The sequence below is a fragment of the Schistocerca serialis genome, chromosome 3, assembly GCF_023864345.2.
Source record: "Schistocerca serialis cubense isolate TAMUIC-IGC-003099 chromosome 3, iqSchSeri2.2, whole genome shotgun sequence".
NCBI classification, from domain to species: domain Eukaryota; kingdom Metazoa; phylum Arthropoda; class Insecta; order Orthoptera; family Acrididae; genus Schistocerca; species Schistocerca serialis.
This window is the reverse complement of record NC_064640.1, coordinates 852,102,944-852,121,144: the sequence shown is the minus strand read 5'-3', so window position 1 is coordinate 852,121,144 and position 18,201 is coordinate 852,102,944. Positions and strand designations below refer to the sequence as shown.

The following is an 18,201-nucleotide window of genomic DNA, read 5'->3' as shown; positions in this document are numbered from 1 at the left end:
TTATGTTCACTCATGTGTTCTCTTTATTGAAGTACTTCCATTGTTTATGAATTTTACGTTCTTTTAATTGCAGAATTAAAGCCACATATTGCTGTAACATTACTGCCAGGATTGCCTGCATACATTTTGTTCATGTACATTAGGCATGCCGACTGTCAAAATGATTATGAGAAAGTACAGTTACTCCTGACAGCAACTATCTACACCATTGAAAAAGTTACTAAGAAAGACCATGATGATATTGATATAATGGTTTTGTGGCTTTCAAATACTGTGAGACTTCTGCATAATCTGAAACAGTATAGTGGAGACAAAACATTCCAAACTGAAAACACATCACTACAGAATGAACAGTGTCTACAGAATTTTGATCTCACTGAATACAGAGAAGTTCTTTCAGATACAGCTGTAGAAATCTACCAGGTATGCCTTATATTAGTGCAATTTTGTAGCTGTTGTACAAACAACAGATTCCAGATGATGATGATAATTGGTGGTGGTAATGTAATCAATAGACAAGACTTGCTGCATCGACTGCAGTCAAGAAGTGTAGCATGGCCTCCAATTGCTTCTAAAAAATACTCTGTGGAATTTCTCATTTCTCAGTCCTAAGACCACCTGCGCACCAATTTCTACTTTCTTCTGAAACTCGTAAGTCCAACCATTCAATACATCTCATTATGGCTTGCTGCTATGAACCCACTGAAGAAATTTCACTCTTGCCTGTCAACACCTATAGTCTACTGCTTCCAGCCTAAGACACTACACCAGAGGTACTAATTACTTCTTCCATCAATTCTCAACATGTTAATCACTGTGTCATCTCCATCTGCACTGTTATACAAAGAGTAACTCCCCACTAATTCACCAATCCTCTTACCCACCTTAATCCCTAATTTCTACACATTGAGAGAAGACTGCCAAGAGAAGCAGTCATCAGCTGAGTTCTGTGATTCTGAGAAAGTCGTTTTGGATCACAACGAGCACAGAACTCGTGGTAGCCTAATCATTTGGACGTGATCCCATACAAAATGCTCGAAGAAGTCTGTAAAAAGTTATGGTAGTGGAGATATGACAAAACTGATAGTTTTCATGAATTTCTTTAGTGATTTTCCTGCACCAGTTTGTTGCTGACTACTGATGGCAGTGTGGCTGGTGATCATGTTTTAACATGCTACAGCTCACTGTACACATTGCACTAAAATTATACCATTTCTCATAAAATGTGTGCTGGTATGCAAATAAAATGGACGAAAAAATGTTTTGTAGTGCTCTCCATATGATAACCAGAAATAAGTGTCAAGTGCTGAAATGGTCATCCACACTATGCTCAACTCAAAAAAGCAATAAAACTGTCTGTTTTGATTACACATGCTCTGGTGTGACATTATCCCTGGTGGCACTAAGGGCATGATGTCATTCACAAGTCAGTATTTTTCTTTGAAGATGTTTGTAAGGTGCTGTGAAAGCAATATGGTAAATTCAGTATATGTTCTACTGAAGAGGCCCTTTTCCTGTAGATTTTTGGAGAAGAAAGGAAGAATTAAAGTTAGGTACACCTATTCCAAATTTAAATCCTAACAAATTTGGATCAAACTGTGTTAGTAGAAATGGGTTGATGCCCCTTTGAACTTACTATCATATGTCACCTGCATGGGCCATAAAAAATGTAAAGTTCTCTCTAATAATTTGTGAGTAAAGTATGAGGGATTTGTGAGCAATACTTGACATATCAGTGCCATGGTGCACTGGTCAAGCATACCAGCTGGCAGTTTGTCAGCTCACATTTGATTCTTGCTGCTCTGTGCTTCTTTTCCCCCATCATAATGATAAAGTTTCAATTATAAAATTTTAAATACATTTAAACAGTTAAATTTATATTGGTAAAATTAATATATTCAATTTAGTTAAGATTACTACATTTGTAAGTCAAAAGGTTGTAGGTGGTGGTAAAAAAGTGAGTAAATGAGAAAATTTAGTATGAAAGTGTATGAAGAGCATTGGATTTGTGTTTGTGATGTGTACAGTGTGTTATTTGCTTTCCATGTTTGTTATTCATGAACAGTAATGCGTGGGGTAGAAGGGGTGAAAGATCTAGGACATCAATGCACTAACAAAAAAGAAACAATGGAAATCATAAACATATAGGGTGGGCAGCAATCTCTTTATTTACTGATAATGCTGTGATGTACAGAAACTTTTCACTGTTGTGTGACTGTAATGGGATACAAGATGCCTTAGACAAGATTTCTACTTAAGATACAATATTGCACTGCTTGTTTTTGTAAGAGGTGTGATGCAGTGGTCCTCTGGACATACATACATGTCAGACAGACCACTACATTGTACTTCTGAACAACACAGGCACTGCAATATCTTATTTAACTACCAACACTGGACAAGTGACTTTCAATTAAAATGTCTCCCCTGTATGGGAATAGACATAATGGATGTACTAGTGTAGGTTATAGACACATGGTTAACAACATATAGAAGATCGAGTCTGCCCATGAGGCATGCTTGGATAGCTTAATAGTAAGATGACATCTTGCAATAAGCAGAAAATCAGGGTTCAAATCCCAGCCCAGCACAAATTTTCATTATCGTCATTCCATTATAGGGTTGCTTGTTGTCCATATTTCAACTACAAATTTATTTGAAGATTCCTAGTTGTCATGAATGGCAGCTAGCTCTTCATGTACAAAAATGTAAGTTAATGTGGATGAGTAGGGAAAGAAAATTGTTCTGTAACAGCAATAGTAGTGTGCCACTTGGCATAGTCAAATCATTTAAACATGTGAATGTAATGTTGCAAAGCAATATGAAATGGAATGTGCATGTGAGGATTGTGGTAGTGAAGGTGGATGATAACCAGTTTTGTGGTTACCTGTAAAGCAGATGTCATATAGGATACTAGTGATCTATTCTCAAATATTGCTTGAGTATTTTGGATCTGCAGCAGATCATATTAAAGGAAGACATTGAAGCAGTTCAGAGGTGTATTGCTAGACTTGTTAGCAGTTGGTTTGAACAACACACAAGAATTATGGAGATACTTCAGCGACTCAAATGGGAAGACGATGTTTTTGAAGAAAACTATTGAGAAAATTTAGAGAAATGGTATTTGACTCTGACAACAGAATGATTCTACTGCCACCAAATATATTTTCCATATAAGTACCAAGAAGATAAGACATGAGAAATTAGGGCCCACACAAAGGTGGACAGTCATTTCTCCCTTGCTATATTTTGAGTGTAGCAGGAAAGGGAATGACTACCACTGGTAAAGGCTACACTCTGCCATGCATCATGTGGTCAACTGCCGAGGATCTACATAGATTTAGATAAAAATATCATACATGAGCGTAGTTCGTTATGTAAAGCTAATATCACAACAGTATTAAGTCAATCCTGTCATGACGATACAGTCAAAAAAAAATCTGTTTATATTTGTAGTATTGTAGCACATCGGTAAAATTTTGCATGAGCCACCAGTGTTAGATGGACAGCAATTTTTGTCATCATCATCATCATCATCATCATCATCATCACAATAGAACAATTATGAAAATATATATTCACATAAACAAAGATTTCTTCATACTGTTGATGGTCTTGATTTTTAGGAGTGGACACAGCTCCAAGGATATTTCCAACAACATTTTTCAGTGTATAAAATTCAGAATCCAATGTTCCCTAACCACATATGTGAAATATTTCATGAGAAAATTCCAAGATAAACAAGGCTTTCAGAATCTGCATTTCAACAAGAAACCAGAGAAACATAAAAATGACTTCTTAACTGATATGAAGTTTGATTGAAAAGAATATCAGGCAAACCCTTAGGCAAAAGCAAATACTAACTCATCTGGAAAAAAGTAAATAAATAAATTTGAATGGGTTACTTCTCGCAAAAAAAAAAAAAAAAAAAAAAAAAAAAAAGGTCCGATGTCATAATGCTGGTGAATTTTGTATAACTACTAATTGGCAATATTAAAGAAAAATACTTACACTAAGACAAAAACTGTAAAGCAAATATTAATGCATTAGGGGTAACTAGACTAAAACTAACACTCAGCAATCTGGAAATTTTAACTTGGATGCAGAAAATACTAAGATAAATGATTTGTTTTCTTATTCAATTGACTTCCTAAAGTTACTAAATTTTTTGAAAAGTTAATACTATTTTGAAAACAGTCTTTTCTGTTACTTTCATCATAACTGTAAAATACTATATCATGTGCACTATTGTAGATTACTTTACCAATTTTGCTACCGAAAAATGTGATACCGTATCTTAGAAACAAGTCCTCTGTACCTTTTTGGCACTACCATGGCTACAGTACTATTTTACATTGTCAGTAGTTCATGAAATACTGTGTGCAGCATAGACACTACTAAAACGTCAAGGCATTTGTTAAAGTTCTGTGTGCTACATAAGCACTACTCAGTTCCAGGATACTAGATTATGTGTATAGTAGTTCAAATATAAGTCCAGTGTGCTAACATGGCACAGCTTCAATTCGGGATACCACATGGTAAAATCTAGCACTTAACTAAAAGTTCTTTATGACAATTTAAGTCCAAGTCCAGTTGAGGGTACCATGTAGCCACACAGCCCAGTTCACTATCAGTTTGGTTCAACTCGTGGGTGAGGATAATATACAACATCAATGAAATAACATATTTATTAACACTATGGTAAATGTCCATAGAACATCTCATATAACTAACACTGAAAGCATAAAAATGAAAATATCCTCTCCAGATCATGGTGTTGTCTGAAATTTACATACCATTTCTGGTTGAATATTCACTTAAAACCGGATTTTCGGTGAAAATAGGATTTGCTTGTTTTGTGTCATAGACATCTACATAAAATTGCATGGTGCCTTCTGTTTACATGTAGTTAAAAGACAAAGAATAGTATACATATATTACTAGTTATGAGACAATATCTTCAAGGTATTTACAAAAATGATAGTGTTATGCAGTTTTTTTTTATGCGGTGTGGGTATAGTATTCAGTGGCAAAGTAGTCTTTGTACCTGTTAGTATCATTCAAGAATCACTCCCATACTCATAGTTGCTTACATAAATAACAAAACGGCAAAGAAAATATGTAACACCACTTAGATATTTAAAAGTCATTGTGTGGGATATGGTTGTGGTGAAACACTTTAAAAAGTTAAAAACTAGAATTTCTGTACAATTAAATGTTGATCATTACATGTTTCAGTAAGTCACTATTGGGTTGTAACACTTGGTGCACATCAAGCACAAAACAAATTCATTATAAGTCTGCCATCTGGGGTAAAATGTTTCAAAAACTTAGTATATACCTCATCATGTTTTCAGAAAAGTAACTATATAACTCCCATCATTCATCAGATTTTCAGAAATAGTAACAGAACAGTTATATGTCTCAAGTATATAGTCTGATACAATAAGTAGTTCAATTTATAGAGCCTTTTGAATATTGAATACATCTACCCACAAGTGTTCAGATGTGTTTTCTTGACTTACCTTGTATGATTCAGTGTAAGTAAAAAGATTTCATAAGTTCAGAAATAAACATTTCTGACTTCTCATTATCTTTCAACAGTGTACAAGTATGTAGTGGTGTATAGGTATAGTTGTTAATTCCCTAAAAACATTCTCCAGCTTACTTCCTATTTGAAAGTGTCACATTCTTCACATTAATTTCCAACAAGACACTTAATCACTTTCCAGTGCACAGATTACTGACATGTTGCCTAATTACAAAAGGTGTCACACTTCACATAGACCCAACCTTTCTGCATAAATTTAACTGAGTATTGACTTGCATCTGTTACTTCAGACCAAAAACAACTTGCACTACAAACCTTGCTGACTATATGTGTCTTTCATAAACTTTCTCCACGGTAAGAAAAAGACATGTTCCCTATCCAGTCCCTACCTAACATCATTCTCCTCATCACATAAGTAATACATAAATACTTCATTAAATACATCTAATATCTCCTCATTGTATCAACATAATAACTTTACCTATTATCCTCATAATATCACCTTATTACTCCACTAAATACTTAATGAAATACTTAATAATAATATTAATAATAATAATAGATAACACACACATTAAAATATTGTGATCTGTATCCAGTTGTGTTGGTTCCTAAGTTTGTTGCTTGGTAATAACAGAACATGAGGTGTCGGTTAACTTCATCAGACCATCTCGTCCTCTGTCTTTGTTTTCCTTCTAGGGTGGTTGCACGAAGCATGTCCTGCAAAACACCTCTATTGGGATTTAACTCATTTTTCGTGTGGCTAGCAGTGTCATTACCATTATGGATGGGCATAGGGTTCAAGTGTCATCCCCGACCATGACAGCGCTTGTCCGAGGCTTCATTAGTTCTGACCTGAACCAACTAATCACACTAAAAGGGGGGTTAGCCCTATTAGTGGTTTGTTCTTTTCATCGCCTTTTACAACTGGCAGAACATACCAGAGGCCTATTCTTTTCCCGGGCCTCCACGGGGATTATTATTATTATTATTTCTTTCTTGTCTCAGATGTTATGTCTGGTTAAAAATGGAAGTGACGCAGACCTTGATCAAGTGCGACTTCCTTTTAACTGTACAGTATATGTTACATTGCATTTAGGAACTTTCGGATACATGAACAAGTGTCAATAATTACAGATTTCTGTAGTTGTATATAAAAGTTTGGATGTAGCTGTATTGCATTGATGTACTGGTGGATATTGTGTGGTCTGACTCCTGTAGTTGACAGTATAATTGGTATAATGTCACCTTTATCCTGATGCCACATGTTCTTGACTTCCTAAGCCAGTTGGATGTATTTTTCAATTTTTTCTCCTGTTTTCTTATGTATATTTGTTGTATTGGGTATGGATATTTCGATTAGTTGTGTTGATTTCTTCTTTTTATTGGTGAGTATGATGTCAGGTTTGTTATGTGGTGTTGTTTTATCTGTTATAATGGTTCTGTTCCAGTATAATTTGTATTCAAAGTTCTCCAGTACATTTTGTGGTGCATACTTGTATGTGGGAACATGTTTTATAAGTTTATGTTGTAAGGCAAGCTGTTGATGTATTATTTTTGCTACATTGTCATGTCTTCTGGGGTATTCTGTATTTGCTAGTATTGTACATCCACTTGTGATGTGATCTACTGTTTCTATTTGTTGTTTGCAAAGTCTGCATTTATCTGTTGTGGTGTTGGGATCTTTAATAATATGCTTGCTGTAATATCTGGTGTTTATTGTTTGATCCTGCATTGCAATCATGAATCTTTCCATCTCACTGTATATATTGCCCTTTGTTAGCCATGTGTTGGATGCATCTTGATCGATGTGTGGCTGTGTTATATGATACGGGTGCTTGCCATGTAGTGTTTTCTTTTTCCAATTTACTTTCTTCGTATCTGTTGATGTTATGTGATCTAAACGGTTGTAGAAGTGGTTATGAAATTGCAGTGGTGTAGCTGATGTATTTATATGAGTGATTGCTTTGTGTATTTTGCTAGTTTCTGCTTGTTCTAGAAAGAATTTTCTTAAATTGTCTACCTGTCCTTAAGAGAGGTTTTTTATGTCGATAAATCCCCTTCCTCCTTCCTTTCTGCTTAATGTGAATCTTTCAGTTGCTGAATGTATGTGATGTATTCTATATTTGTGGCATTGTGATCATGTAAGTGTATTGAGTGCTTCTAGGTCTGTGTTACTCAATTTCACTACTCCAAATGAGTAGGTCAATATTGGTATAGCATAAGTATTTATAGCTTTTTTCTTGTTTCTTGCTGTCAATTCTGTTTTCAGTATTTTTGTTAGTCTTTGTCTACATTTTTCTTTTAGTTCTTCTTTAATATTTGTATTATCTATTCCTATTTTTTGTCTGTATCCTAGATATTTATAGGCATCTGTTTTTTCCATCGCTTCTATGCAGTTGCTGTGGTTATCCAATATGTAATCTTCTTGTTAAGTGTGTTTTCCCTTGACTATGCTACTTTTCTTACATTTGTCCGTTCCAAAAGCCATATTTATATCATTGCTGAATACTTCTGTTACCTTTAGTAATTGGTTGAGTTGTTGATTTGCTGCTACCAGTAGTTTTAGATCATCCATGTACAGCAGATGTGTGATTTTGTGTGGGTATATTCCAGTAATATTGTATCCATAATTTGTATTATTTAGCATGTTGGATAGTGGGTTCAGAGCAAGGCAGAACCAGAAAGGACTTAATGAGTCTCCTTGGTGTGTTCCACGCTTAATCTGCATTGGCTGTGATGTGATATTATTTGAATTTGTTTGGATATTAAGTGTGGTTTTCCAATTTTTCATTACTATGTTTAGGAACCGTATCAATTTAAGATCTACTTTGTATATTTCCAATATTTGTAGTAACCATGAATGGGGTACACTATCAAAAGCTTTTTGGTAATCAATGTATGCATAGTGTAGCGACCTTTGTTTAGTTTTAGCTTGATATGTCACCTCTGCATCTATTATCAATTGCTCTTTACATCCTCGTGCTCCTTTGCAACAGCCTTTTTGTTCTTCATTTATAATTTTGTTCTGTGTTGTATGTGTCATTAATTTCTGTGTAATGACTGAAGTTAATATTTTGTATATTGTTGGTAGGCATGTTATGGGGTGATATTTAGCTGGGTTTGCTGTGTCTGCTTGATCTTTAGGTTTCAGATAAGTTATTCAATGTGTAAGTGTATCAGGGAATGTGTATGGGTCTGCAATGTAACTGTTAAATAATTTAGTTAGATGTGAATGTGTTGAGGTGAATTTCTTTAGCCAGAAATTTGCTATTTTATCTTTTCCAGGGGCTTTCCAATTGTGAGTAGAATTAATTGCTTGGGTGACTTCATGTTGCAAAATTAGCACTTCAGGCATTTGTGGTATCATCTTGTACGTATCTGTTTCTGCTTGTATCCACCGTGCATGCCTGTTATGTTGTACCGGGTTTGACCATATGTTGCTCCAGAAGTGTTCCATGTCTGTTATGTTTGGTGGATTGTCTATTTTAATGTGTGTGTTATCTATTGTAGTGTAAAATTTTTTTTGGTTTGTGTTGAATGTTTGGTTTTGTTTCCTTCTATTTTTACTTTTTTTGTATCTTCTAAGATGTTTGGCCAATGCTTGTAATTTCTGCTTCTTTTCAGCTAATTGCTCTATCACTTCTTGTTGTGTGATTTTACCTAACCATTTTTGATTTTTGTCTGATATTTCATTTCTTATAAATTGTGTTAGTGTCCGATGTCTTTTCTCAGTTTTTCTATTCTGATTTGTAGCCTGTGTTGCCATGCTGGTTTTATGGGTTTCTTCTGTGTGTTGGTTGGTTCTGATCTCTGCCTAGTGTGTATATTTAGTGTAGTGAGTGCTCCTATGTAAACCATTAGTTGTAACTCTTCCATAGTTGTATTTTCAATTATTTTGTTGTGTATGATTGTGTTGATAGTTGTTATTGTTGTTTCGAATTGTGGGTTATTTGGTGGTCTATGCAACAATGGTCTAATGTCTGTGTTTGTGTCTTTGTATTCTGTATATGTCAGCTGAAATTTTTCTTCTATATCTAACATGTGTGTCACTTCGTGTTGTATTTGTACTTGTTCTGGTGGCTGTCTTAAGATTTCGTTTTCCTCTGATTGTTTAATTGATGCGTGGTGTTCTTTGTTTGTTTGCTCTGGGCTGTTTGAGTCCATTACTGTATTTTATTCTTCTTCTGATTGCATATTATTTTGATCCAGTATTTGTTGTACTTGTTGTTTGATGTTTTCTAATTCTGACTGGGGTATCCTGTTACTTTTGATTATTACACGGATCTGATCAGCTAGTCATTGTTCTGTTAAAAATTTTAATTCTGGGTATCTGGTACTTTGTGATCTGTATCATCTAACGCAGCCACACATCGATCAAGACGCATCCAACACATGGCTAACAAAAGGCAATATATACAGTGAGACGGAAGGATTCATGATTGCAATGCAGGATCAAACAATAAACACCAGATATTACAGCAAGCATATTATTAAAGATCCCAACACCACAACAGATAAATGCAGACTTTGGAAACAACAAATAGAGACAGTAGATCACATCACAAGCGGATGTACAATTCTAGCAAATACAGAATACACCAGAACACATGACAATGTAGCAAAAATAATACATCAACAACTTGCCATAAAACATAAACTAATAAAAGAATATGTTCCCACTTACAAGTATGCTCCACAAAATGTACTGGAGAATGATGAATACAAATTATACTGGAACAGAACCATTATAACAGATAAAACAACACCACATAACAAACCTGACATCATACTCACCAATAAAAAGAAGAAATCAACACAACTAATCGAAATATCCATACCCAATTCAACAAATATACAGAAGAAAACAGGAGAAAAAATTGAAAAATACATCCAACTGGCTGGGGAAGTCAAGGACATGTGGCATCAGGATAAAGGTGACATTATACCAATTATACTGTCAACTACAGGACTCATACCACACAATATCCACCAGTACATCAACGCAATACAGCTACATCCAAACTTATATATACAACTACAGAAATCTGTAATTATTGATACATGTTCAATTACCCGAAAGTTCCTAAATGCAATGTAACATATACTGTACAGTTAAAAGGAAGTGACGCTTGACCAAGGTCTGCGTCACTTTCCATTTTTGACCAGACATAACGTCTGAGAAAAGAAAGAATAATAATAATAATAATGATGCTAATAATCACCTACAAAAATCACCTGCTTCATCCTGCACAATAGATAAACTTCACAAAATAACGTCATGTAGTAGAAGACATTAGATTACATTTACTGTCATTCCTTTTGATTCGTAATGAGGAGGTCCTCCAGGATGTAGAAAATGTCAGACAAACAATAATACATGACAAATACAGTATTTACAACTAAAACCCATAAGCTAATGTACCTTCCAAAGGTCCCAAGTGGAATGATTGTCATTTTTTTAATGAACACCATATAAAAGGATCATTTTACAGCACTCATCTACTAAGGTCACATTAATACACAGAATTTAAAATTTTTAAAAAATGTTTATTTTATTTATAAGGTAATAAACATATAACTACTACAGTACTTATTTACAATGAACACATTACTGCACTGAAATGGTGCAGAAGTTTGATTGTAACACACACAAAAATCTGTTGGTTCTACTGAGAAATTCATCAATGGAGTAGGAGGTGTTGGCCACCAATAAATCCTTTAGGCTTCTCTTAAACTGAATTTCATTGGTTGTTATGTTTTTTATGGCTGTTGGCAAGTTATTGGAAATGTGTGTTCCTGAATAAGGCACACCTTTTTTTACAAGAGTAAGTGACATCAAATCCTTGTGAAGTTTATTCTTATTTATAGTATTGATTCCATTAACTGTGCTGTTTTTTTTTTGAAAAAGTGATATATTTTTAATGACAAATTTCATTAGTGAATAAATATATTGGGAAGCAGTAGTTAGTATCCCTAGTTCCCTTAACAGGCCTCTACAGGATGTTCTTGAGTTCATACCACACATAACTCTTATTGCACATTGCTTTAGCTTGGCTTGATGAATTACCCCAAAAAATAATCCCATATGACATGATGGAGTGAAAGTAGTCATAGTATGCCAAGTATTTCATTTTTATGTCTCCTATGTCTCACAGAATTCGCATTGAAAATAGAGATTTGGTTAGACACTCCTGCAGTTCTGAGGTGTGCTCCTCCCAGTTGAATTTATTATCAAGTTGTAATCCTAAGAATTTAACACTGTCCACTTCTTCTATCTGCTTGTCGTCATCTGTTAGGCGTATACTCGTGGGACACTCCTTACAAGTTCTGAACTGCATTTAGTGTGTTTTTTCAAAGTTTAGTGACAAAGAATTGGCTAGGAACCAGTGATTAATGTCCACAAATATTTTATTAGCTAGTCTTTCTAAGACTACACTTGATTTGCTATTTATTTCAATGTTTGTATCATCGGCAAACAAAATGAACTTGGCATCTGGTAATGTTACTGATGAAAGGCCATTGATATACACAAGAAAAAGTAAGGACCCTAAGATGGAACCTTGTGGGACCCCACATGTAATTAGTTCCCAGTTGGCTGATGCCTAATAGCTCAATACATGTTTCTTTCTTAATAACACCCCTTGTTTCCTGCCAGAGATATTAGATTTGATCCATTTTGCAGCATTTCCTGTTACACCATAATACTGTAATTTACTTAAAAGGATATTGTGATTTACACAGTCAAATGCCTCTGACAGATCACAAAATATACCAGTTACTTGCAATTTTTTTGTCTAACGAATTAAGTACATTTTCACTGTAAGTGTAGATAGCCTTCTCAATATCAGAACCCTTTAGAAATCTGAACTGCAACTATGACAGTATGTAATTTGTGATAAGATTCCACTGACAAATGACTGGTTACACAGATAGCTTAATATGTTACTTAACTCAGAATCACATCCTTTAATTGTGTTGATATTTCATCATACTTACCAGATGTTTTTGATTTTAAGGATTTTATGATGGACGTTGTATCGTATTGTATTGTGTGGAACTGGGAACCTAGAAATGATGGAGAGGCTTTATCCATGCCATAGCCCTCAGTGGTTTACAACCTGACAACAGGCTACAGCAGTCCACTCACCCCACTACCGCCCCACACCAAACCCAGAGTTATTGTACGGTTCGGCCCCCAGTGGACCCTCTTCCCCAGTAACGCTTCACACCAGAGTGTAGCCCCAATGTTTTATGTTTTTGTGGTAGACTAAATATGGTGTAAACATACGTGGAGAAAATTTTTGCACAGCAAACGCTGACATAGCATAACTGAGGCAGAATAAGGGGAACCAGCCCGCATTCGCTGAGGCAGATGGAAAACTGCCTTAAAAACCATCCATAGACTGGCCGGCATACTGGACTTAGACACTAATCCATCGGGCAGATTCGTGCCAGGGACTGGCAGTGACTAGCAGTGCGTTAGACCGCACAGCTAATGGGGTGGGCCAAAATGGACATTACTTCTGTTGGGGTAGTGAGGGTCAGATTCATATTATGGAAGTTACTTGATATGTCTGGTCTAAGGTATCTCATGTTAGCATCTACAGAACCTGGCATCCCCATCTTTTCAGTAACAGTTATAAAACGTTTGTTAAGAAGTTCTGCAAAATTATACACATCTGTCACCAATGTATTATTTACTCTTAATGCTATTTGCCCTGCTTCATATCTGGTTCTACCAGTCTCCCACTTCACTATATCCCATGTTGTCTTTATTTTGTTATCTGATATGACTATCTTTTCCATGTAATATATTTGCTTTGATGTCCGTATTACAGTCTTTAATATTTTGCAGTATCTCTTGTAATGTGCTATAGCATCATCATCAGAACTGTTTTGGATTGACAGATACAGTTTTCTTTTTGTTTTACAAGACACCTCTATTCCTTGAGTAATCCATGACTTCTTTGTAGACTGTGCTCTAACCTTGGCTAGTTTTAGGGAAAAAGTGTGTTCAAATAAGGTAAGCACTTTATTAGCAAAAGTGTTATATTTTTCATTCATGTCATGAGCACTGTAAACATCACTCCAGTGAATGTCTCTGAGGAGTGTCCTAAAATAATCAATTTTTTCCTTATTGATTACCCTCTGGAGTTCAGATTTAACATATTTTATATCCTGTTGAGTATTAACATTTAACAGAAGGAACTGCATGCCATGCTCTGAGAGGCCATTGACTATTGGTTTTGTAATATAATTCTGCTGATTGTTAAAATTCTTAACCAGCAGCTGTTTATGCTGATGTAACAAGCTAGAATTATGTTTTTTGGTTTCTTTCTCAAACTGAAGGTTTGTCTCAATCCTAACCGCTCTTAAAACTTGGTTTCTTTCTGTCCTCCCTACCCTAAAAAGAGTCTTCCCTGAACACTATAACCACTGGTATTTTATCACTCATGACAGTCCCTCCCCCCTTTAACTGTCCTGCTATTTACTCAGCCAGTTTATCCTTCCCTTTTCTCTTGAGTTGAAGGTCATGCTTAGTATAATCCCACATATTGAGAGAACCAACAGGAACCACAGCAATGTGTGACCCTGTACCTGACATAAGCAGCCATTCCAACTCCAAATTAACTCTACTGACAGAAGAGTTCAAATTGGGTTGGTCATGGTGCCCAAGAGCATATACAAACTCAACACTTGCATGGTTTGATGCTGATGCAATCTTTGCCAGGTCACACTATGTACTGTACCCAGGAACTCTTTCAATATCTTACCTGGCCCACACACTGTAACCACGGTGTCTTCCGTAGTGAAATCTTTGCAAAGTGATCCTAAATCCTCTGTCACCTGCTCCAGACCAGCACTAGATTTAAAAAAAATTGGTGACCTGGTATTCTCATCCTAGTTCATCCTGCAAAACTTGGCCAACACCTCTTCCATGGGAACTACCTAACACCAACACTTTCTTTCTCTTTACTGATTTCCCTACATTCCTACTTTTCAATTTGCTGCTGAAAGTTTGTTGTGCCCTGTCTACACCTGCAACTGCTTGAGGCTCACCAGCTTCTAACCAAAGCAACAGGTCAAATCTATTTTCCACATTCACCACGAAGCTGTCAGACAAAGTTCTAGGCCTGTTCCTCCTGTTGCCACTTCTCGCCTCTTTTTGCCCTTCTCCCTCCTTAACGTGTCAAGATCTCCCCTGGCCTCATCTAACTCAGCCTGAAGGGTGCCAATTTTCCCCTACTGTTCTAGTATCTTCCTACCTCTACTACATATCCTATGAAACCACTGATGAGTATCATTTACTTCCCCCACTCCCACACCACTACAGTCGCCCACATGGAAAAAACTACAGCACCTGTCACACCAAAGCACCGATCTAAGATTCTATGGCAAGTCAAGCACTTTTCACTCATGATAAACGTAATAGTTGATTAAGAATAAGTCAATTAAATTACAGGTAAACACGAAAATATGATTCCACAAATTTGGCCTATACGCAACTGTATGTAAAGAGAAACAACAGCGCGAGTTTTCTGAAACAACAACTTAAACTTTACACTACTTTCTGGAAATGTGAGTTAAATAATGAAGAGGTATGCTACAGTTAAATGGCTCGAGAGAGCAAATAACAATTGAATGAAATTCTATCACCTAGCTGCATTCAGAGAAGTATTTTAATTACTCATGTCAATCTGTGTCAGTAATTATACTGTCTGAATATACAACAGTGGATGAACAACTGGTTGCATTTAGAGGCAAATGCAGTTTCCGACCATATATACCAAGCAAGCCCGCAAAATGTAGTTTGAAAATTTTCACCTTATGTGACGCTAGAACATGGTATACTTCGGGGATGGAAATCTATGTTGGGTAAACAGCCAGAGGGTCCCTATGCACTGTCAAACTCGCCTAAGGAGATAGTAAGTAGACTTGTACAGCCTATCGGAGATACAGGACGCAATGTGACACTAGATAACTGGTTTTGTTCCATACCACTGACTGAAGAGCTCCTGAAAAAGAAACATACAATAGTAGGAACTTATAGAATGAATAAGAGGGAAATCCCTCCAGACTTTGTTTGCTCGAGGGGTCATGAACTTAGAAGCAGCCTTTTTGGATTCAGAAAGGATATCACCATAGTTTCATATGTGCCAAAGAAGAGCAAAAACATTATTCTTCTCTCATCTTTGCATCATGACTGTGCCATTGACACTAATACTGCAGAGGAAAAGAAACAAGAAATTATAACGATGTACAATAATACCAAATCAGGTGTGGACACAATAGATGAAATGTGCGCTACTTATTCAACCTCAAGAAAAACTAGACGCTGGTCACTTGCCCTATTTTTTTGAATGATTGACATTGCTTACAATAACGCCTTCATCATATATGCAAATAATAACAATGAGAGGATTTCCCGAAGAATGTTTTTACGTGATGACAGAAGGTCATTAGTAAATCCCATAGTGTGCAAGAGAGCAGCCACTCACTCCCTGCCTAAACAAGTTAGACAGAAAGCCACAAAAATGGCAGGAATTGAAGACAGCAACAATGCACCAACTTCTGAACAAAGGATACTTAAGCCCAGGTGCTGCGCAGTTTGTCCTCGGGGTAAAGATATAGAAGTTAAATTGCACTGTGCTCGTTTTTTGAAAGTTATGTGTGTAAAGCACATGAGAAATGTGTGGGAAAAGTGCTATGATAACGCACCCCTTGCAGCCAGTGATAGTGACTGATTTCGTAAAATGTTTGTATGAATTGACTGAACAAATTTTTAATTATAAGTATAATGTCTTACACCTGTTATACAGTATGAAGAATAACAGAAATAAATAATTAAACAAAATATTGTAAGAAAATGGGAATTACTGCATATGTTTCAAATAACTCAGTTTAATACTAAAGTAATATTAAATAAAACGCTAATATACTGGGAGATAACATTCTAAATAGCCATTTGTGAAGTAAACATATTCATATCAGTGATATGCTGCACAACTGTGTCATTATAGCCACAATTATTTTGGGTGTTAGCAACACCCTACGCGACTATTAATGTTACGAAAAGCCACGTGACCACATAAGGGTTAAGGGTCAGAAAGGTAACACTCCCTACAATCACTTCATTACTTTCAAATACACTTCACTAGGCAACTGTACTTTCACTTATTACATTATACAAACCCTTTACAAGCTAGTACGTGACGCTAAATAGCTCAGGTGTATTCTTCTACTAATACCTATATATACCCTATACTTCCTCAATATTCCCAAAAAATTGTGTACATGCAGTGTACTTACCTCATTACTCCTGCCATTATACAACCTTTTACACTTTCATGTTTACTGGTTACTCAGGGTACTCAAAATAATTTGATACACTTGTACATTTTGTAAAATTCCATTACCTTACCTTTTTGCTATAATCAAAAAACTTTTTTCACTATAAACAGAAAAACATCCTTCTGATTACTTTTGTACTCATAAAATAATCAAATAGTTGTTAACTCTCTGAATTTTACATAATCAGTGTTGTATAGGTTTTATGTTACTGTTTACTGTCAAAAATGACTGTTCACCAATGTTTCCACCAACCGAGAGAGTTCCAGTTTAATCTATCACCTCTACTATCATTATCTCTCACATGTGTGGGGGACTAGTTACTATTTGTCCATTTTCCACCACTATTTTCAAAATTCCCATCACCATTTCTGTTCCCAGAATTTCTATTCTCATAAAACTGTTGGTCCCCATGGTTTGATGCTACATCCTGATAATTTCTAAAATTATTTGGATTCCTGTCATTCCTTGCCAGGGTGTTGTTGTTATGTCCTTGGTTAAAACTGACATTATTATTTGAATTTCTGTTATTATTGTGATTACTCCAGTTAAGCCTCCTGGAATCTGTACTGTGGTGGCCAAACCTGTTACACACCCTGTCCAACGTTTCTACATATTTCAGGACTGGTCTACAGAATCATCTGGCCCATAGAGTAACCCCATTTCAATTATTTCTGGTAGCCTTCTCTTAAGTGCACCTATGTGAGTTAATTCATGAGAAGGTTGGTCTAAGTGAGAATGTTTCATGATCTGGTCTTCGCAAAACTCTTTCATATCCCCATTCTGCTCCCTGTACATTGGACCATTTAAAAACTCACTCTTTATCTGTGCCTGTTCAGTGTCAGACCAAAACTTTTTCAAGAAACACTTTTTGAATTCATCTATGGATAAATCGTTACAGTCAAGTTGGGTGGCCTATGACAGCCCTTCCCCTTCTAATGATCTTTTAATGAACTTAATTTTTAATTCATCACTCATACCAGGGAGAAAACTATCATGGCAATGTCATATAAAATCAAATGGATGGAAATGCTTGTCACCGAGGAAACATTTTAGTGGCATAGTAGGAAAGCTTGGGTGTCCTACATTGCAGAATTTTTTTAGATAAGCCCATCTTGTTTTTTGATAATAGTGACATCACTATGTAAGTCTAACACATTTGAGTCTGTTATCTCAGATATTTTCTGAACTTTTTTTATCTATTTCTGAGGCAACACTGTCTATTTTTTCATTTTGACTATTTATAAAGTTTACAGCTTGTTTACTAGTGTCTCCAACAGCATCTTTACATCTAACTT

General features: G+C 35.7%; 1 protein-coding gene across 1 annotated transcript in view; it reads left to right on the top strand.

Annotated features, from left to right (window-relative positions):
• LOC126471264 (unconventional myosin-Va-like) overlaps positions 1-18,201 on the top strand; it is a 170,613-nt gene that overhangs the window by 4,946 nt on the left and 147,466 nt on the right. The window contains exon 5 of the mRNA XM_050099382.1: positions 194-423. Within this exon, the coding sequence (XP_049955339.1) occupies positions 194-423 (230 nt within the window). The remainder of the gene's footprint in view (positions 1-193; positions 424-18,201) is intronic.